The sequence below is a fragment of the Anabas testudineus genome, chromosome 17, assembly GCF_900324465.2.
Source record: "Anabas testudineus chromosome 17, fAnaTes1.2, whole genome shotgun sequence".
Classification (NCBI taxonomy): domain Eukaryota; kingdom Metazoa; phylum Chordata; class Actinopteri; order Anabantiformes; family Anabantidae; genus Anabas; species Anabas testudineus.
In genome coordinates, this window is record NC_046626.1 from 17,172,580 (window position 1) to 17,194,341 (window position 21,762).

Below are 21,762 nucleotides of genomic sequence, written 5' to 3' on the forward strand. Positions count from 1 at the left end.
TGATGCACAGTCTGTGCAGGTTTATTGGCTGAGATTGATCTGGAAGACATTGACTGTGTTTAGACTGTGGTTGCATTTTGATCGTGACCACAAGTTCAAAAACTGTCAAACTATATTTTGTAAAGCAACTTGAATCTAAATTTGGTGGAACCAATTGCTATTCTGAATCATGCACTTTCCCAGACCCTGTGGTTGCACCCAGAGCACTGGTGGTCATCATCTGCCATTTAAAGCAAATTAGTCTTCAACAGTGACGGAAAGTAACTGCATCTATACAATTACTGTTCTTTCAGGAACTTTTAATGTTTGAGTTTTTCCATTTTTCCATTTTCCATTTTATGTTACACGTCTAATTCACTAATTTCAGAGGTAACTATTACAGCATACATATTTTTACGGTAATAATTAAGTTATTTCATATGCATATAACATACAAGACATTATTAAAGGTGGCTGCTGACACCTTTCAACATGTTTCTGAGTCATTAACAGTTCCAACACGTTTCTCCTCAAATGTTCTCACATTATTTCGTTTTGATAATTGGTTGAAGAGAAAAAATATTCAGTCTTTCAGAAAACAATACAATAAACCCACAGAAAAGCTGAAAAAGCTATATAAAGTGGGTAAAATCCTGCTTAGTCAACACTTTTAATTTGATACCTGAGGCATTTTCCATAATACTTGTGTACATTTACTTCCATGCAGTACTTTTTCTTTTTCCTGTAATTGAGAATTGTTATATTTGCACTTTTACATATATAAACATTTCTTCCACCACTGGTTGTCTGATCTTTGTTGGCGCCGTTTGCTCCAACCCACACAGCTGCAGTGACAAAATGAGGTCGCGATTCAGTATCATAAAAAAAAAAAAAAAAAAAAAAGGAAAGACAAACAAGGTCTCATTGTGTGTCTGGTACATTAGTCTGTGCAAACTGCTGTTGCATGCCAATTGGGAACAGAATCAATAATAGGGCACCCTGCTGCCTTTTGGAAATGCACTGGCATTACAAAGAGCATTTGTGTGTGGCGGTGAGAGATTGGCATCAATAACCATTCGCTTTCCCCTCGGTTTGCATGAGACGGTCAGTGAGCACGGAGCACCTGTGAAGCAGAATGGCATAATAACAACTTTGTTTCCCCAGGAAATGATGTGTTTCCTGGCTTGGGCAACACTACGCTAAGATTAGAGCAGGAGACAGGCAACTGGGAGGACAAACATTTACTATCCAGTCATGTTTTAACACATAATTTTAACTCGTGTCAGTGAGACGAAACAGCCCACGTCACCAAACTTTTCTTTATTTGGTATGAGACTGAGACTTAACAGATCATAATTGTAAAAATACATTATTCATATACACCTCTAATAAAAAAACTATTAAAACATATCTAAAAATATACAGTAGAAACATAACAGCAGAATAAAAACAATTTGCAGGGGTAGGAGGAGGGGTGTAGGGGGTATTTTACAAGGTAACTGAGGAATGGTAAAACATAACAGTCATAGTTTCCCCTGCCCTCAGTTCTCTGGTATGGACCAGACGTTTGCTATCAAAATGTGCCAGCATTTCAGAAGAGACAGTTCATGCACTTCACAGCCTTGCTGCCGTAGTCCACGCACTCGGGTCCGATGCACTGGCAGCAGGCGTTGTGAAACCAGCGGTACTTGGATCCTCCCATTGACTCACAGTAAAGCTTGCACTGACGGATAGACACGCAGTCATCAAAGTAGACCACCGTGCACATGTTTTCTGAAATAAAAAAGCACAGGCGCAGCAGAAGACTTGAGTCACAAATCCAGTAAATGTGGTATAAGAAAACAAGCACCGAGTAATTACCTTTAACCCTCCGTGTTCTCTCTTTTACTTCAGGGAAACTGCTGCAAATAGGTACGGCCATGTGTTTTGCTGAGCTAAATGAGTTAACTGCTCCGCACTGTGGGAACACTATTTCGAGCGTCTTTACAGAAAATAGCACTGGCTTCACAGGCTTAGAGGTAGACAGCCAAAAGAGCCGCAAAGGAAAATTAAAAGTGGCAGCAGAACAACACTTTCATTGCAGTTACAATTCCCTAAACTGGTAATCCTTTGACTGTCCTATAACATTAAAATAATGAAAACATGACCCAAGCCCAACTGGTTTAGGGTCAAGACTTCAGCTTCAGCTCTGAGTTCGGGAATGATTTTACTGAGACGAAAAGTGTGAGTCGACTTGACGGGCCAGAAAACTATGCAATAATGTGAGAAACGTCAGCCAAGCCATGTTTTTCATGAGAAACTGAATGACTTATCTCCCATAGAGCTGCAACTAACACTTTTTTTAAATTGCTATACTAAAAATGTCTCTGACAAGTCTCCAGAGCCAATTAGGTATTTGGAAACACATGGTTTTATGACAAACTATGAAAAAATCCAAGATATTAAAATTACAAGGATAATATAATATAATTCTTCTTCTGAATCTGGACTGAATGATGCCATTTTTGTTTGAAACAGTCGACTAAAATGAACAAACAGCCTCCTGGACTCATAAACTGAATAGAGTGAGAGTGTGAACAGGTACACACGTTAACACCATTATCAGCTGTATACTGTAAACTGATCTCCTCAACTGATTATTTGATAAATTATAATAGTTTCATCATATTTCTAATCATGATTTTGTCTCAATAACTTTTAAAAAGCCCGACGTAGTTACCTTGGGTATCGTAGCTGGTGTGGATGCTGTTGCCAGGCACGGACACGTTCTGGGGCTGGTTGTCGAGAGACTCCAGGAAAGACACCAGGTTCTCGTGATGGGAGAGCTCCTCCGCGACGGGAAAGGACACCACCATCATGTTGATTGGCGCGTCGCCTTCGGTGAGGGCGCGGAACAGTGAAGGGATCGGGCGGTGGAGCTCCTCTACGGTGCTCTTTGACGTGGCCGGAGAGTCGCTGTAGTTCTTGGGGTTACACATCCCTGAGGCGGAAGAAGACATAACAGTGTCACTTCAATCATGCAGATAGTTTTAGTGAAGGAATTAAATTTGACAAAGTTGAATTACTAGTACCAGTGAATTCTGCAATATTCAATCCAGGAAACAATAGAAATCAAGAGTAGGTTATCCCAAAATACACAGGTCTACCAGTGACATGGTTTTAAGAGCAGTTTGAAACCGCACCGCTGTCAAGAGAATCTCATCTCAATTAAGGTCAATTAACATTTCATTTAATTTCCAAACACAGTAGTAATCGCTTGACAAACAGTCCCCAAATGCTCACATGTGATCTTTTCTAACCCCTGTTAATGAGTGAAAGTGAATTACAGCTAATGGGTAAATCATTTAATGGGGAACGGAGTTTTGACAGAGGAATTGGATTACAAACCGATGCTAAAAGCAGAGCCAGAGCAGCTGTTTTTGATCAAGTGTACACGAGTCCTCCCTCCGTGTCCTCTCTCCCTCCCTTCTCCTCCCTTCCTCTAAAATACAAACTGTCCTCTCCCCACCGCTCCTCTAACCACTCACAGAGACGCACTTCAAAGCAGCCAGGCGTTTGGCACAGATAACACGCTGGAAACCCACTCAAAGTAATAATAAGAATATTGCAGCGAGAAAAAAAATGTTAAAACAAAAAGGTTTCGGGATATATAAATATATATACTGATATTTTAAGTTGCAATCCGTCTTCAGTGTATTGTAAAAGGCTGTCCAGGAGGAAAACTCCAACACCGTAACATCTGCGCGGCAGCAGCAGCGAGTTCAGAGCTCAGTGTCAGATGCTTGTATTTGTGTTCCACATGAAAGGGTTTTAATAAAGCATCGTTGTCAGCACGAGCAGCAATATCTGTCTGTCAAAGTGGATCTGAGAGCCTACTGGTTTGCAGTAGATGTTGATAGGTAGTTGGAGTAGAATGGGTTAGCGAAGGGCGTGCAGGGTGCAGGGTGCAGGGTCGCTGGGTTGTAAGAAGAGACTGTTAACATTCCTGGAAAATCTAATTACGACAAAAAGGGACAAATCAGCCATATAGACACACAAACAACCACTAATAGAGCTAAGTTAAGTCGTTTTATGAGACATAAAACAAAGAAATGACCACAAAGGCATGCTTAATGTTACAAAAAACAATAGAAGGAAGATTAAAATGTGGTGCAAAATAAGATATGAAGGAAGTAGATGCAAGTACGAAGATGGAAAAACAACCACAGAGACACATGAGCACAAAAACAGAAAAGAAAGGACTAAATAGGACAGGAAAATATGTGAAGCAAGGTGGAGACACACACACAACAAAAACAAAAAAAAAAAGTGTGACGTGATCAAAATGACAACACAATACGCCAAATGACAAATGAAAATGCATCAAGATGCAAAATGACCAAAAAGAGACTAATGTCCACAATGACTCTAAAGAGACACAAAATCTGATGCTAAATGAGTCCAAATGATGCACATGTTCAGTCTGGGTGTCCTACTCCTCTGTGAGCCTAGCGGGGGACATGTTTATGTCTTTGTTCAGGAGCCCTTTGTCTCATTAGCTAAAAACTCGGGCTTTAAATCTGAGTAATTTGCAGTTATTTGTTACAAATGTGGCCACTATTCTTCAAATCTGTGCCGAGTTCCTGCTGGTCTGAAGTGAATTACACATGAAGAGAGTAGTTAAGCAAACAAATGTTTTCTTGTTTCTCAGATCTGGTTGTTTTTGGACCCCCACCGCAGCTGGCGAGAAGCTGGTTTGAGCTGATCGACCTCTTTGTCCCGTCGCCCTTCCAGCCCTTTGGTTTGATGTTCTGGAAGACTTCCTGTCCATATGTGTAGGTACTCGTTTGTACTGACAATGGGCTCCAGCGAGCGGCAGCCCTCCTGGCTCTGCTTTGCATTAACCTCCACACTGTCACCTTTCGACGGCACATTCAATCCTCTGGCTTCACTCAGTTCGCACTCAACGCGTATCAGAGCAGCAGCACTCTGCACAGACTGATTCCTCTTTTAAACAAGAGCACATTAAAGCCGCAATCTCATTTTCCAGAGGCAAAGAAGCTGCAGCTGGGTCCGTCATAGGTTAGTGTATTTGCACGTTGCATTTTGTTGTGTTATTGTGTATGTATTTGTATGTATATTTCTGTGTTTCTAATTTTAAATCAGTCAAACACAGCATTCCTTTAAATTAAATGTAATCACAGCAGGTTTTCCAGCTGCACAATAACGCTGACTCACTTGCTGTCAGCGTTAAAATTATGCTGCTGGTAAGTGAGATGCTGCACTCACCCACGCAGTCGCAGCACTCTTCCCAAAGGTTCCCCAGACACAGCATGCACTCTTTACAGCACGAGCAGTTCCCGTCGGACGGACGACACTGGCACAGCTCCTGCGGGACACACACAAAACCATGAATAAGCAGAAACACATCACTATCTGACGACAAACGGAGATTATCATCAACCCTTCTGCTGTCAAAACATCATAGAAAAACCTGTATGACAGCCTGTTGATTAGATTGAGAGGCCATTTTGTTTCACGTCATCACTGTGTGAGAAGCCGTCGGAGAGAGAAGACGTAAGGAGACATCACAGTTTGATCATTTCTTGGACGTGAACCTGCACTTTTAGCCTCTCTAGGCTGTAAATGACGGGTATCCTGTGTGTACTGTTGACACTGGCTTTATTTTTATATCCTGCTGCTTCATCAGCAAAGATAATCAAACACAATGTGTATTAACAGCTTAAAAAATACAAAACTACATCCCATACAAAACAAATTAGAACAAAGTAATACTGTTGGAAACAAGATGGTTTCATTAAAAAGTTCAAACAGGACAAGAAAAGTCTGTAAAAATAAATTAGTACAAACATTATGTATTCACTGTTAGGTTTTCCTGCAACAACAGATATATTTGTATTTATTATATATATATTAAATCAAATTACAAGTTGTACCGTAGCAGTGGCGACATCATGCAACAGTTTGATAAATGAACCATATATCAAATACAGCTATAGCACAAAACCTGTGCCCATAAACGCTGCACGATTAAAGTGAACATCACAGCTATTTACAAGATTTAATGTTACATGAGCAGGAAAAGGCCGACTCTCCTTTCATTTTAGTGGATTTAAGAGAAACATTTGTGAATGTGGTTCACGTTGCTTGAAAACAAACTTGGAAAACAAACAATAAACAGTACAGCAGCGGATTTCCAATGTTGCTTTTTAAAGAACGACGGTGATATTTTTACAAGAGCTTGTGCAAACAAACTGCTAAAAACATAAAACCCCTGATGACATAACTCTTCTCCAAACACATAAAAACAGCCTCGGCTTCAGCGCAGCTCCTCTCAGGGGACGTAGAGGCAGCGAAGGAAACCAAAAACGTGTAGGTGGGACTGAGACGGAGGTCCTCCATCTCCCCCCCCCGAACTAGGAGCACATTCCTCAAGTCAAGGTCACAGTGATGAGGGAGGTGGGGGGAGAAACAGGAGCAGGGAGGGAGGAGAAAACACCTGGAGAACAGAACATGGCTGCTCGCCTCACGCTCCCCCCCCTTTATTCTGTTCTTGTTTCTCTCTCCTGCCTCTTTCTTTAGCTTCCTTTTCGTTTTTTTTAATTTATTTTCCCCCTGCTCCTCCTGTAAATCTCTGCAGAAGCCGTTCTCCGACCCGTAAACAGTCTGTGCAGAAACACAGGACTCTCCGGTGACTCACCAGTGAGGGATTGCAAAACCACACACAGCTCGCTTAATCATCAGCCTCTCAGTCCCCAAACCTCTGATCAAAATCGGATCCCACGAGTAATTACGACTCTCGAAGGTAGAATTATAAAAACTAAACAGCTGCCCAAAGGGGAAAACATGCATCTCATGTTACACAAATCAGAAAAGAAAACACTTTTTAAATCCATCTTGTGGAAATAAAATAGGTTTAGTGAACAGAGATGAAGCTGGGAGGCTCTTAGCCTAGAGCTAGTCTAACTTTGTGTTTATAAAAGCAGCACTTTTATTCCTGTCAGTAATTACTTTTAATTTGAGAAACACACTTTCCTGGTTTATGAGCAGCATTTTGAGAAGATTTTGCTGTGTTAAGTATAGCTACCGCTAGGATGCTAAAGTTAGCAATAAAAACACAGCGTCTGTGAGGTTCTTACTAATATGAATTATTGTTATTTGTACAGTTCTGTTTGTTTGGTTAAAATATGATAAACAGCGATTATCAAACAGGTCTTATGGACACAAACAAACACAAAACACCAACAAAGAAATAAAACGATACCACAAAAGGCAGAAAACAACAAAAATCACAGAAGCAAATGACCAAGAAACTCAAATGACTGCATTTTGGTTGTTTGCCTCCGCTGACTCATGATGTAGTTTACATGCATCTGTCCAGACTAATATTCTCATATGTTTTTGCATGAGTGTGTGTTCCAGAAGTCTCCAGCATGGAGGCATAAAAAGAGACCAAACAACCACAAAGAGATTCAAAATGACCTTAAAAAGACACAACTTGACCACATGGAGATGCACAACTACCACGAAACAACCCCAGAGATGTACAAATGAATAGGTAAAAATTAACGACTGCAAATATACACGAAATGATCAAAAACAGACTGAACAAGGCCACAAACAGCAGACGTGCACGTTCATTTCCAGATGATAAATAGTGAGATTATTTCAGTTAAAAATGTCAAATTCTAATTTTAATCAAAGTAATAAAATAAACAGCACCTTAAGAATTTTTTATGTATAATAGAAAAAAAAAACAGATGTCAGGATTTTTCTTCTTTTCTTTTCTGTATGATTAGAAATTTAATATATAGGATTTTCAGGCTGCTTTATTTTGTCCATGTAGAGTTTATTTTGAAACCATTTCCTAAGTTGTACAATTACCTGACAGGTAGGTTGTAATTATCAATAACCGTCATCTTTTACTTCATCTTGTTTATTATCTAAGCAAATTATCTCTAAAAAAATACAACCGCTGTTTTCATGTAGAGTTTGTTCTGCTTTGCTGACACTTCTCTGTAGCTTATTGTAACTTCTAGGACAAATAACCATCTAAGTCATTGTCTAGTTAATGTATCGTGAAAATAATCTTTACTTGCAGCTTTAAAAACACCAGTTCTCTCAACGAGGTGGATGGGGTTATCTCGACCACTTTAACAACTCTAATTAGGCTTCCCTTCCTGCAAAGCGGAAACCGCTGCAATCAGTCAAAACCCAGCTGCAAAGAGACAAAAGGACTCTGGAGAGAAAGTGAACGTGTGCTGCCGCGGCCTGCAGAGCAACCGCTGCTGTGTGTTAACTTTGAAATCTGCTGCCCCACCCTGCTAAGCAGCCCGGTCTGGACAGAGTTGGCTTGTGAATCTTTGCACACTTCACAGGCTCTCAACTGTAGGACACACACACACACACACACACACACACACACACACACACACACACACACACACACCTCCTCCTGACCTTCGCCTCCCCTCCCTCCTCCACCTCTCCTCATGTTCTCCCAGCCTCAGGGCTTTAGGGGAATTCAGACAAATGGCTTGAGATGGCAGCAGAGCGTAAAAGTGAGCGTCGGACGGCAGATCCCACTAATCACGAGCAACACGAAGATCAACAGAGACGCTAGAGGCGGAAAAGTTTCTCCTTCACGGCACACACACCATCGCTCTCGCCTCTGACAGCTAGCGAGTTAGTGTCGACGGGGTCGCGGAGGCTACAGAGTTTGTTGTCCGGAGTAATGATTCATCAGGCGAAATAAGCCACCTGGAAGTAGAGAAGAAAGAAGTGCAGCCAGACGTGTTCTGTTGCAGAAGGAGGATTGAATTTGACCCCAAACAAGAAGGAACAGAAGTTTGTGGTTTGTGCCATGAAAGCTCAAAAACGCAGAAAAGTCAGCTTGACTGGATTTTAGTAAGAAGACCTCTTGGTTAAGGAGCAGAGGTTAAATTAGTCGTTTAATTATGTGAAAGATAGATTTTTATAATAGTTTGATAATCCTTTAACAGTTTCAATCATTTTTCAAGCAAAAAGTGATCAGTTTTACATCAAACATTTACAAATGTAATTAAAAAATCATTTCAATTAATAACTGTTGCTGCTGACTTTAACAATTATTTTAATAATTGGCTAACTTAAGCCTAATCTTTACCTATAGTAGCTGATGGAGACATAACTCTGGACAGATGAGACTAGATCACCTGAACAGGAAATGCAGACTAAGCACATTTTAATGAATTTATTAATTGCATTAATTGCACATTTGTTACTAAATCCAATCCACTAAACTAAAACAGACCCTGCAGTCTTAGCCGAGTCTGTGGTTCTGTCCTCAGATGCTACAAATCCCTAAAATATGTTAAACCCAAACAACACGAGCCAAACAGCAAATTGAGCCCAAAGACTTTTGTTTTGTCCAACTAACTAATTACTACTAATTGATTTCTGTGCATTTGATTTGTGTCCAGTCACTTACATGCTGAGCTCAGTGTCTCAAGACTGTGAGTGTTACCTGCAGCTCACAGTGACAGGTTAAATAGTCTGGGAGGTTAACTACAGTACTCTGAAGACGCTAATGGGAGAGGCAGGGCCACCAAAACACACACAGAGAAACACCTTTCTTCAGTTTTCAATGACAGAATGTGTGTAAATGAGGAAAACCACCCCTCAGCTCATGACCCTCTGGACTTCATGAGTGGAAAATGTGACACAGAGGATGTTATGAAGCCAAAAATCCCTGAAGGGCTGACGTGTAAATAAACCCGTGAACTACTCAGCAATGAGCGCCAGCTTCAGGATCCTGTGAAACCAACTAACAGGTACAGAACAGGTTAGTGTGGAGACATTTCTGCTCCTCTGCAGCTCGCTCTAGGAAAACCATCTCACCAGACTTGGCTTGGCTTATCAAAGGAATGCATCTGCATTCTTCACAACGGTTTCCATCTTTGTACTCGAGTCCAAATCTCCATCTTGTTCTGGACTCTGGCAGATTTTAACTTGACTTTGGCCACAGCTGGGTTTTGTGTTTTTATTATCTGAAGTGTTTATACAAAGCTGGCACACACACTTAAAGACATAACAACAGCTGAAACATATTTTCCTCCAGCTAATTCAGCTACAAGTCGAAGGAAAGCTGCTGTGGACGCCGTCCTGTTGGTTTCATGCAAATTTGAATAGTATTAAAACAGGTTTTTACTGTTCTGCTTCTGTTCTGAACTTGTACTCGACTTCGGCTGCAGGCAGAATTTCATTCGCGTTCTAGTGAGGAGAAACAACAGGCTGTGTTTACACTGAACAGCTGTAACACTGATGAAAAGCTTGAACTTGGCTGCACTTGTGGAGAAATTTGCAGCTTTAATCTACAGATAAGATCGCCACATTCATAACTTGAGCCCAGCGCTCATCAGCGACCGTCACGCTGCAAACACAAAGTAGTCTCAGTGAGGCAATGACGAGGAGCCACAGCACATATTCATGAACATATTCCAAACAAAAACTGCTGGGTTTTGATGGCACAAATGGCATTTTCATGCAGTTTAATCAGAAACTACACGTCTTTGATTCCAAATTTAAGGGTGAGGTGAGTTAACTTCACAGATCAGAGAGCTATGTTGGTTCTATGTGGGTCGAGTCATGGAATTGTTAAATAAATCTAACGCTCAGCATCCATAGATCTCACACAAAGTGTGTTTAGAGCGTCTTAAACTTGGCAGTCTCTTACCTGTATGAGGCACTTGCTGACGTCACTGGCGCAGAGGGCTTTGTTGCAGCCGGAGGTCAGAGACAGTCCCGAGAGGAGGAAGAGGAGAGCGGCGGTGGCGGCAGCGGGGAGGATCAGCTGACCAAGCCTCATCCTGATGGCTCACCAGCACGACACTGGGAACACCTACGTCAACACAGGGATACAGGACAGGACCGAGAAGAACAGGCACGGGGAGGGGCGAAGACAAATAAACAAAAGCTCAGATCAGTGAGATTCCACAGGACAAGGAAAGAGCTGCGACCTGGTGCCAAATATGACACAGAGCAACATCAACGAATCTCTTTTTATCCATCAACTTAAAAACGACCTTTCACCTGCAGTCCCTTCATTTATTTATTATTATTATTGTTGTTGTTGTTTAGCTTGAGTCAGTGCTGAGTATCTTATACAGTGGCTGTCACATCTGAAATCGAACTTTTAGAACTAAAACTCGAACACCAGGATCAAAACAAGTTAAAATGACTTGAAGCAGCGTTTCATCTATATGTCTGGAAACATAACCAGCTTTTCTCCCCATCACAACTTGTATTTCACCTTTAGTAGCTTTTGAAGTAAATAAAAAAAAATCAACACTTGGTGGAAGGTTTTACTTTTATTCCCTTCATGAATGTGTTTCCTAAAACTCACACATGCAGAATAAACTTCAGTCAGGAGCAGATGGACATGCACTGTAGATATATTAAAGGTCTTGGAGCAATCACAAGCTCACTAAACTCCACTTTTCTAGAGGACACGGGTCACCTTTCATTCAAACAAACACTGCTATTTCACTGTGGACTCACATCTGGCAACATCAGCTCTCTTCACTCGTTTCTTTTTTCGGTGCAGCTCTTTAACGCAGCGTCTGCTGATCCTGTTGCTTCGGCTTTTTTTTTTTTTTTAACTCACCTTTTGCTGCACGTTGTTCCTTTTCACATGACGGAGAGGAAACATGTGAGGAACATTAGCTCCCTCACTCATGAATGCATTTCTTTACCTCTTTTTTTTTTTTCTTTGCTCATCGCCAACACCAAAACTTTGTTTCACTCGCACGCAGCCACACGATCGAGCGCAAAAACAGCAGAATAATAAAGACATAAAGAGTCCAAACTTACCGCAACGAGTTCACTAGTTTTCTCTTTACGGGGGGACTGTGGCTGTTTTCTCTTTGAACTTCTCCAGGATGGTGTTCTGCCGCCGCTCAAGTGTCCACTGTGTCCAGAGGGCGTCAGTCTCTCCGCAGCACAAAGCGACAGGCAGTCGGGCGCCTTAAAGGCACACACTCCATTTTCTATCCAACGTCTGTGGAGGAAAACACTGGGCCTCGGGTCACACACACATCGGATAAGAGTCCTCAGGGTAGCGGGGGCACAAGTGACCAGCCTTTCCAAACCATAATCACCGCAAAAAGTGAATTTACAAGTGCCCCCCGTCGAGTTCAATGCGTAAACGTCTTGTGCGTAAAATCTCCGCTTATCTTGTTTTATCCAGAACTCCGGCGGCTGATAACCAACCCATGTGGGCTCTGTTTGGCTTCTTTGAAACATGCAAATCCTTCCCATTCAATCCACCCCCCAGCTCCTTTAAACAGCCCTTTGTCTCCGGGCTTATCAGCGGCGTCTTAAGTGCGCTCATTAGGTGAGAAGCAGCGACTCGGAAGCTGCGGATCTGAGGAGGCTTCCCGCTGTGACGCTTACCTGCGCTCGTTTGTAGCAACTCTGCCGCCACAGAAATGACTGAGGGGCCATTTGACCCCCACAGGCGTCTACATGTGTTTTCATCAAAGCCACAATAGGCCCCACTTCCAGCCTGTAGGAGAGGAAGGTCAGCGAGGAACAGACACGCCCTGAATCACCGCAGGTAAATTTAAATCTGAGTCAGATTCAGGAAAAGAGATAAGTTTGAAATAAGCACAAGTAAAACAAAGGCGAGCAAGTTTTACTAGAAGTAAAATATTTAGGAAAGGTTTAAACTTAATCATGCAATGGGGTCATATGGAGCCATTCAGTTATATTTATGTATTATGTATATTTATGGGAATAATATTAAAGGTGTAGTCTAAAGGTGGAGGTACATTTATAACATTTATACTGCTTCGTAGGACATCATATTTAATGCAATAAATTGATATGAAATTAATAATGGCAATAAATAGAAACATGTAATAATAAGGATAATGACATACTAGTAGTAAATTAAGTGGAGTAAATATATATAAACTGAATCGCAGTGAAGTACAAGTATCAAATTGGATTTAATAAAAATATTAACTTACACACTTTACTTTACTGAATGTTCTCTACATCCATTCATTCTGATTTCTGTAGTTTCCAACATTATCAGTGCAATAATGTCTTTTTATTGTGAGTTTCTCAGTCAGTGTTTTACTTTAGCTCCACACTGAGTTACTGATTGTTCCGTGCTGTGTTCAGCGACACCTACTGGACGAAAAACATACTGCTAGAAGAGAATGATCTGTGTCAAAGAATTGTGAAATTTAATAATAGAGTTTTTAAAAAAGTGAATGAAAACTGTGAACATGTATTTTTTTTTCCACACAGTCACAAGTCTCGTTTTCAATAATTTAATTTAGAACCAGAATTCAGAATTTGTGTTGTGTCGCAGGAATTTATGTTGGGTTTTCTCACATCAACACATCGTACTCACTCAATATTTAGTAGAATGTGCCTTGACAGATTTTCCCTTCTGGGTCGTGTGTCTATAAACAAATATCTGGCTGAAATCTGGTTCAATATTTTACCTCTTTTCTTGCAGAATTGGTAGAGTTCAACTGAATTAGTTGGTTTTCTGACAAACACGAGGTCAGTACTCAGGCGTAATGTTATCCTGCTTTATCCATTTCACAACCAGCGCTGTTTGGGCTCATTGTTCTGTTGGAAAACCCAACTGTGTCCACATTTCAACTATCTAACTGCTGGTTAGGAGTTAGACTTCCTCCATCATTTTATCCACAGGTCCACTGGCAGTAAAACAGCCCCAGTGCATGATGCTGCCACCACCATGCTCAACAGCTTTTACAGTGTTCTTGGGGAGATGTAAAACTCACCAGTCTGTAGACACAGATACAGTAACCAGTTCAGGGCAGACTGGTGCCTTAATGACCCTGGGTTCTCCCTCTTAGCAGAGCGTGACAGTTTGCCCCGTCTACACCTTAAAATAGTTTTATGTATTCATTTCGGTAGTTTTTTGAACTGATGCTCTGAAATGTGAGGTTGTTTTTCAAATTTTTCCAAGGGACATTCCAGATTTGTGCAAACCCACCATCCTCTTCTTTACATGTGCACTGAGGTCTGTGGACTTTCCCATTGGTCAGTCCAGTGAGTGTTTTATGTTGGGCACAGTTCTCAATTCAAAACTGCAGCTAATAAACTGTAAATTTGTGCCACAGCTAAATAATTGACACCAAATCAGTTTTAATTTCACAACAAATAAAATTTATTCAATTATATATTACAAATATGTACAAGTCATGTAACAAGTAAATATTAAAATAGACATTTTTTAGAACTATCGTTCAAAAGGCATTATGTTGAAAAAATAGGATTTGTTGTGATCTCACATTGAAACTGTAAAAGTATCTTTTTTTCCTTAGAAGCCACAACAGACTTTAATGTGCGCGAGACACAATGGACAACACAGAAAGAGTGAGGCCGCAAAAAAGACATAACACAATGCTGCAAAAAAGAAAAGAAATAAAGAAATAAAAAAGCTGGAACACTTCAGTAAACCTCACAATTAAGTCCACAGTACAGCTTTTTAGGAAAGAAGTACAAACAACGCAACGCATGCACAGCATTTAATTGCCAAGTCAAATAACACCAGCTGTGGCATGGAACTCCAGATGAAGAAGGAAGAAACGGTAAAAACAAAAAACACAACAAAAGCTAACACATGCTTAAGATTTTAAGCAAACAGCAACAAGAACATCACAGACAAAGAGGACACTTGATATAAAAACCAACTTTGGTCCATTAAAACATGAGACAGAACAAGTTTACAATCAAAATATCTATTATTTTTTGTTTTTACAAGTTTAAAATAATAATTACATGGCTATTTACAAATGCACAATTTTTTTATGTATAAAATAAGTTAAAAAATTAAGAGCACAGTCTGTACACAATGTATGAACAATTGAAATCTTTCAGTGACCCTGCGAGATGAGGAGCAGTAGCAGGTGGTTGTCGCCCACACTTCTGCTTCTTGCTGCAGCTTCGGGCCCAGCTTTTGGTCTCAGCTCCCTGGGCTTCATCTGCGGCCTGGACCCGTTTCCTGGTCAGCCCACTTGTTGGGTGTGCCTGTTTGGACTGCGAGAACTCTGGAGTAAAATCGTCTCTTTTCTAAGTGCTGTTTTGTACGACCACGCCATCCTAAGTGCTTCACATTTTCCTTGAACATGCGGGCTGCCGCTTGTGTCTATGATATGGCCACCTCTGTGGTAAAGCACGTCCGTCCTACAGCTCATATCGGGGTGAGGTCAAAGTCGTCGTTGACTTCCACCAGCGGGATGTAGAACTCGGGGATCTCAAAGATGCTGGTGGACTTGTAGGTGGCCGGGTCCAGCTCCTGTAGTTTGAGTTGCCACTCTAGACGTTGGACAGCGTTCAGGGCTGCCGCCTCGTGCTGCTGCCTCATCAGAAGACACGTCTGTAGACGTGGGGAGAGGGAGAAAAACGTATTTTATTCAATCAAGTGTTCTCATTTAGCTGAAGAAAATGTCCAATGTGTTGTTAAAACCAAAGATTTCAAACATCTGACTCTTCAAATGTGTTTTAACAAGTTCACTTTTTTAAATGAATCTTGTTCAAATAAGCAGTTTTACTTGTTTACTTGTGTTAATTAATTGTCAGATCAGTGTCCTCACCTTCAGTTTATCAAACTTGTCATCTACGTCTTGTAACCAGGACATGAACTGCCGGGCGTTGAATCTGTCTCTTACTGACGTTTTGCCATCGTCGTTCTGTAAACCAAACACAATAACAAATTAAACACCAGGCTAATAAAAAAAGGCCACAGGTGATCTGATGTGTAGTCTAATCTATGACTGTCACTTACCTGGACGTCCTGAGGCATGTTGTAGACTTCCGCATCCAATAGAACCGTACAGGCACTGAAAGGCAGAGTCTGATTGGCTAGTGTTCTGGCTGCCCGGTAATGAACTCTTAAGACTTCCTGCTCGTTTGATACAATCAGCTTTTCCTGAGAGAAGAAAATTAAGTCACATGAGTCTGTGTGTGTGTCTGGAAGCAAATGTTGGATGTAGCACCGATTCTGTTCGAGCCTTTGAAAGAGTTTAGTCACAGACCTCAAAGAGTCAGACAAAGTATTTCAAAACACAAAAACCTACAACAAAAGCTACTGAAACCAACAGTAACATTGCAGATGATGAAAACAACGAGCTACGACAACATAACTACGTACTCTTTCAATGCTGTGTTGTAGTCGTAGCTTCATGCGGACGACCTCTTGTTGTTTGAACATCTCCTTAAGCTGCTCGGGCAATGATGGAGGAGGCGTTATCTGTGAAAGCAAAAACAAAAACACTTGATGAATACTCAAGATTGATGCAGGCACTCTCATCTTGCTACATATGTCACGTGATTGAGACTAGTGCCTATTATGCTTTTAAGTGTCACTTTAAACATGCTGATACCTACAGTGAGTTGAGTCAGTACTACTTAGTGGACAAACGCCTTTAATGACACTAAATTCATTGTACCTGTGTACAATATGACAAAGAGCATCATAGTTTACATCACAGCCGATGGAAAAATGCATTAAAATATGGGTCGTCAAGGCAAAACATGAGGCGCATGTAGACTGATTATAGTTTAGTGTGGGGCAGCTGCTCTGCAGGTGCTGAATGACACTAAACAGGAAGTGATGAGTGTTTATGGAATAAAAATTTTGTTTATAGGAATGGAAATTGCTATAAATAAGGTCAAACGGTTAAACGAATAAACCCCACATCAAATGTTTTTTTATTTGGAATCATATTTACAGCTGATATCTATACCAGCTAACACCCGAAGTAAACACTGCTCTCTGAGAACTGAAATAAATATCACATCAATCCTTTCAGTAAAACATTTTTACAGCTGACTTTTAACATCTTAACTGTGCTATTAGTTTAATTTTGAATCCAAATGCCGGAGCACAGAGCTTAAAACAGCAAACGGTGGGAAACCATCCGATCAGGAAATTCTAAACGCAGAATAGGAGAAGGCGTTAAAAGAAAGAGGGACTCACCGTTGGTATACAGAGCTTGCTGAGCGGGTTCCCGTCTAAGAGGTAGGATCCGTTGAAGGTCACATATTCGTCGTAATACTGTGGTGGTTGGGGGGTGACGCTGCACAACACTTTGCGCTTCTCCTCGATCTTCTTCCGGATGTGCAGGAACTCGTAGTAAGGGTTGGCCCTCTCTGTCTGGTAGGGTTCAATCTCCTCCAGTTTTAAAGAGTCCACAATCGCAGCCAGGGATTGCTGGCCTCTCTCTTTCTCCTGATGCGTTGTGGAGGACGGCTGAGAGGCCAACACTTTAGGCATCTTTCTCTTGCGTGGATGGGGAACGTGAATGTCCACTTCCTCTTCTGCAGAACGAATTTTGAGCTTGGCCCCTAAAGAATCCGATTTCTGGTCTCCGCACTGTGGAGAGGAGCTCCTTGAAGCATTGCTGCTGTCATCAGTCTGAGGTGCTGGCTGGACGGAGCTTTGACTCTGTTCGTCTACAGCCGACGATGACGATGACGATGACGACTCTGGTTTCTCGTCAGCAGGCGTGACCTCCATCGGCTCCGATGAGGAATCTGCTTTCGATTCAAATGAGTCCTCGGTAGCAACACTACCCTCAACTGATGAAGTCTCTACTGGACCAGAACCAACATCACCACTGTTCTCTGAGCTCTGTAGAACGTCAGTCACCTCTTCAGTTGCGTGTTCGGGGCTTGCACAGGGAATGCTGTCCTTTTGCTCCATCTGAGCATCAACACATGGGCCTGCAGGGTCATTAGAAGGTCTTGATTTCTTGCAGTCAGTGTTCTCTTCAGAACATTTGTTAGTTTTTCTAAATCCTGGTAACGACTCCCCTGTAGTGGGAGCGTGCGAGCTGGTGGACGGTACAGGACTGCCTGTCCCCTCGGTCCTAAAGCTTTCAGGAGCAGTTTCGATGCTTTGTTGTTCTGGTCTATCTGCATTCTCAACAGGTTTTTCTTTACAGTCAGAAACCTCTGTGGTACCTGTGTCTGTCTGCTGGACGCTCTCCACACCCGGCTGTAGAGGTGGTTCCCTCTGCTGAAAGTTTTTCGTGTTTGTGAGTGCTGACGGCTCAGCAGACAGAGACGCTGTATGTACTGATGGTTGATCAGATTCCTCGTTACTACATTCTGCCTGTGAACTCTCTGTCAGACACTGGACATCCTTCACAACAGGAGACTCGTAAGGAAGAGCTTTCTGCTCTGTTGACCCAGTTTGAGAGCCACTACCTTGAGAGAGGCCTGACTGTGGAAGTGTCAGGTTTTTATTCAGAGGATCTTTGTTTAACCTTTCTGGTGTTGAGCAGCCAGGAGTGCTCTCTTCTCTGTCTGTGACTGGATCAGCCTCTGAATTCAGACATTGTTGACTATTGACGCAGTCTTCCATTTCTGCCAAGGTCTCCCTTGTTCTCAACTCTTCCATGGGTAGGCTGGATTTTGGCAGATTGTCAACAGCTTTACCTTCAGTCAACGAGTTGGCGTCTTCATCCAGGATAGCTCTGAGGTATGGAGTTTCATGTCTGCTGGACAGCAGCGTCCGGTTATTTTGCGGCACATCTGGAAGACTGTTGCAATCTTTATTGTGAACAGATGGCGATCTGGTGGCCTGTATGACAAGGGAAGACTGGAGGAATGCAGGTTGAGAGTCTGAGGCTTCCAGGTTCATGTCGGAGTCATATTCACCTTGTCTGGGTGTTAATGTTGTGGCCTGACATGAATCCTCTGAGCTGGCGACAGAGACTAAGGATACAGATCTGGACATGACGTCACAGCGCTCACTCTCTGGTCTGGGTGACCGGGTCAGACAGTTTTCTACAGCTGACATGACCTTTGCACTGATGGAGGGCAGACTCTTTCCATCAAGAGACATAGCTCTGGGGCTAGTGCCATCCTTAAGAGGTTTATCTCTGCCGTGGACATCAGAGGCTTCAGAGCTTTTGGACCGCATTAGCTCCTTACTCAAACACGGTTCATTTTTCGTCCGTTCCTTAGGCTTGGATTTCCCCGGGTCTGCCAGAGGCCGCTGTTTAAGTCTTTCCCGCTCCTTCTGTTTGATTTTCTCCAGGTGTTTCCGATGCCATTGCTCAATTTCCTGGTCCTTCAGGCTGAGCATGCGCTCAAAACTTGTCTGCATCAGGTCGTCATTCACAAGCCTTTTCTCTTTTGGCTTAGGGTCTCGTGCTGCTGGCGAGGCTTTTGATTTGGCCTTGTCTCCGTCTGCCTCATTAAGTTTGATCTTGGGGATCTTGGCCTGCTGGGAGCGGTCTTTGTGTCGGTCTTTATCCTTGTGCCTATCGGACTCTCTGTCCCGGTCTCTCCGGTCGCGATCCTTTTCCGGTGTTCTGACAACTTCCTCTTTGGATTTTGCAGATAAGGACCTGCTGCTGTCAGACAGATAGCTCTTCTTCTCTTCCAGAAGTAACTTCAGATGAGAACTTGAGGAAAGAGTTCCATCTTTTATTTTATCTCTCTTCTTCCTATCACAGTCCTTTTCTTTGGAACGATCAGATTTGCTGTGATCTGCAGTCTTCTCCAGAGGTTTTCCTTTCTTATCAGAGTTTGTGCGATCCTTTTCTCTATGATCCCCGGCACTGTATTCTCTGTCTTGCCTCTCCCTATCAGACCGTTTGTCGAACTTATCTTTATTTCTCCTGCTGTCTTCATGCTTTTTTGTTGTGGATAAAGATTTAAGTTTTTCATTCTCTTTGTAGTTTTTATCTCCAGGCGAGTGGGAGGAAATGGCCCCAGTTCTTTCTTTTTCCTTCCAACGATCCACTGAATTCTGTGGTTCAGCTTTGTCAGAGTGCTCCGTTTTAACCTTTTTTTCCTTGTCAAGATGCCTTTTCTCCATTTTTTCTAAATCCTTCTCCTTTCCTGGGAGCCTCTTGTCAGTTTTCTCGCGTGAGCCTTTTTCAGAGGACTCCAGCTGTTCCTGATCAGCTGTGATCCCACTTATGGGCTTCTCTTCAGTCTCTTCTTTCACGCTGTTGCTCTGCTGTGACTCCTCAGGAATCCGCCCCGAGCTGTGGCAGTCCAGCCTCTCGTCACGCTCGCTCGGCTTTGAATCCTTCACCTTCTCCTCTTTACCAGCAGCCTCCTTCCGCTCTTTTTTCACGGCCTTGTCTTTTTCTCGCTCCTCTTTCTGCCTCTTTTCCTTGCTGCTGGAGTGTTTCTCCTTTGTGTTTCTCTCATCTTTGACAGGAGAGGAGTCAGAGTTCTTCTGAAGCGAGTCATCACCTTCCTTTTTCGCTGGTAGAGGTTGCTCTGTCTCATCACTTTTGAAAAAATTTTCTTTCCAGAACTCTCTGTCAAACTCCAAATTCCTGTGGCTGTCTTTCCTGGCCTCCTTCTCTCTTCGGCGGCTCCGCTCTGCCTCGTATTCCCTCCTGTGTTTGTCTTTCTCCTTGTGTTTAAGTTTATGCTTCTTTACTACTTTGCCATCCAGGTCGGTTTTCCGCAAGGCACCTTCACTGCTGTCTATACTGTTTCCTATGCTGCTGTCTTTGTAAGGGCTCAATTGACCATCGTCTCCATCCACACTGGAGTCTTTCTGTTGATGTTTGCTTTTTTCCTTGTGCTTACATCCTTTGGTGCTGGAGCCTTCAGTGCAGTAATCTGCATCTGTGTAGTGGTTGTATTTGACACCGTCCACCGGACAGGGACTGTCACTGATGGAAACACACATCTTAGTATTTTCCTGCTTGAGTGGTGTTTGTTTATCGGTCAAGCTGTGATTTAGTTTAGGAGACTTAATGGATGACAAATGGAAGAGGTGGACAGATGAGTCATCTTTAGGACTGAAAGACATTTTAAAGGAGTCTTCCTCCCGACCCTTTTCCGTGCTCTCTGACACAGTTGCGAGGGAGAGAACCAAAGTTTTGCTATTCTCTTTACCATCCTCTTGGTTTTCCTTGTTTTTATTCTGACTCTTGCTCTTCCTCTTAAGTTTGCCCTTGTCTTTTTGCTCAGCATTGTCCTTTTTAGACCTCGTATCTGCCTTGAGGGTCTCTGAGCTCTGAGAGCAGGTGGGCGAGTTCCTTTTCTCTGAAATGCTTTCATCACTGGAGGTATCTGAGCTGCAGTGGACACGAGAAGTCTTCTGCTTTTTGGACTTGGAGGAGGAATCCCCCTTGCCACCCTGCTTTCCTGCCACATGATTCCTATCTTTGTCCTCCTTCTCACGCTGCCGTAGTTCCCTCCGGAGGATGTGTCTGTCGTTTAGGGCTTTACTGAGATCCTCCTCCTCTTCCTCGTCCTTGAACTCGTACTCATCCAGCCCTGGTACAGAGGATGATGCTTTTGTGGTTGGTTTTCCATCTGAGTCCTTTTCAGTATCAGAGTCTTCCATGTTGTCGTCCACACTGGATGGATTGACAGAAGGTGGGTCTTCAGACTCTGGAGAAGAAAAGACCAACTTTAACATGTAATATAATGTACTTTAATGCAAATATAGTTATTTAGGATGAATTATATTAACAAAAGCAGCAGTGATTTTTCTCCCCTCTGCAACAGGTAACACGTTTTAATTTACCTTCTGTGTGATAGACAAAAATATATATTTGGACTAATAAGTTAAACTGTCCCCACCATAGCTGCATCCAAGTCCTTGAGTAGAGAACACCCTTAAAACACTTTTGACATTTCATGTTTAAACCCCCTTTGGCCAATTACTACTTACTATTACAGTGTAAAACCTGTAAACACTTGGCTATGAGGTTTGGTGAATATCAAAGTCCAATAATAATAGAGTTAATATGTTACTTAACACAGGAGCGT

General features: G+C 42.3%; 2 protein-coding genes across 3 annotated transcripts in view; both read right to left on the reverse strand.

Annotated features, from left to right (window-relative positions):
* Positions 1-313: 313 nt before the first annotated feature.
* Positions 314-12,520, reverse strand: twsg1a (twisted gastrulation BMP signaling modulator 1a). Its single transcript, XM_026375326.2, has 5 exons — positions 11,830-12,520; positions 10,694-10,858; positions 5,248-5,347; positions 2,699-2,959; positions 314-1,752 (listed from the first exon to the last, which is right to left on the reverse strand). The coding sequence occupies exons 2-5, from the start codon at positions 10,823-10,825 to the stop codon at positions 1,571-1,573; spliced, it is 675 nt and encodes a 224-aa protein (XP_026231111.1). The 5' UTR covers positions 10,826-10,858; positions 11,830-12,520; the 3' UTR covers positions 314-1,570.
* Positions 12,521-14,247: 1,727 nt separating this feature from the next.
* ankrd12 (ankyrin repeat domain 12) overlaps positions 14,248-21,762 on the reverse strand; it is a 31,229-nt gene continuing 23,714 nt past the window's right edge. For both annotated transcript variants that reach the window (XM_026375301.2, XM_026375300.2), the window contains 5 exons: positions 16,985-21,381; positions 16,157-16,255; positions 15,791-15,934; positions 15,600-15,695; positions 14,248-15,382 (listed from right to left, as the gene is read on the reverse strand). In XM_026375301.2, the coding sequence (XP_026231086.1) occupies positions 15,197-15,382; positions 15,600-15,695; positions 15,791-15,934; positions 16,157-16,255; positions 16,985-21,381 (4,922 nt within the window). In that variant the 3' untranslated portion in view covers positions 14,248-15,196. The remainder of the gene's footprint in view (positions 15,383-15,599; positions 15,696-15,790; positions 15,935-16,156; positions 16,256-16,984; positions 21,382-21,762) is intronic.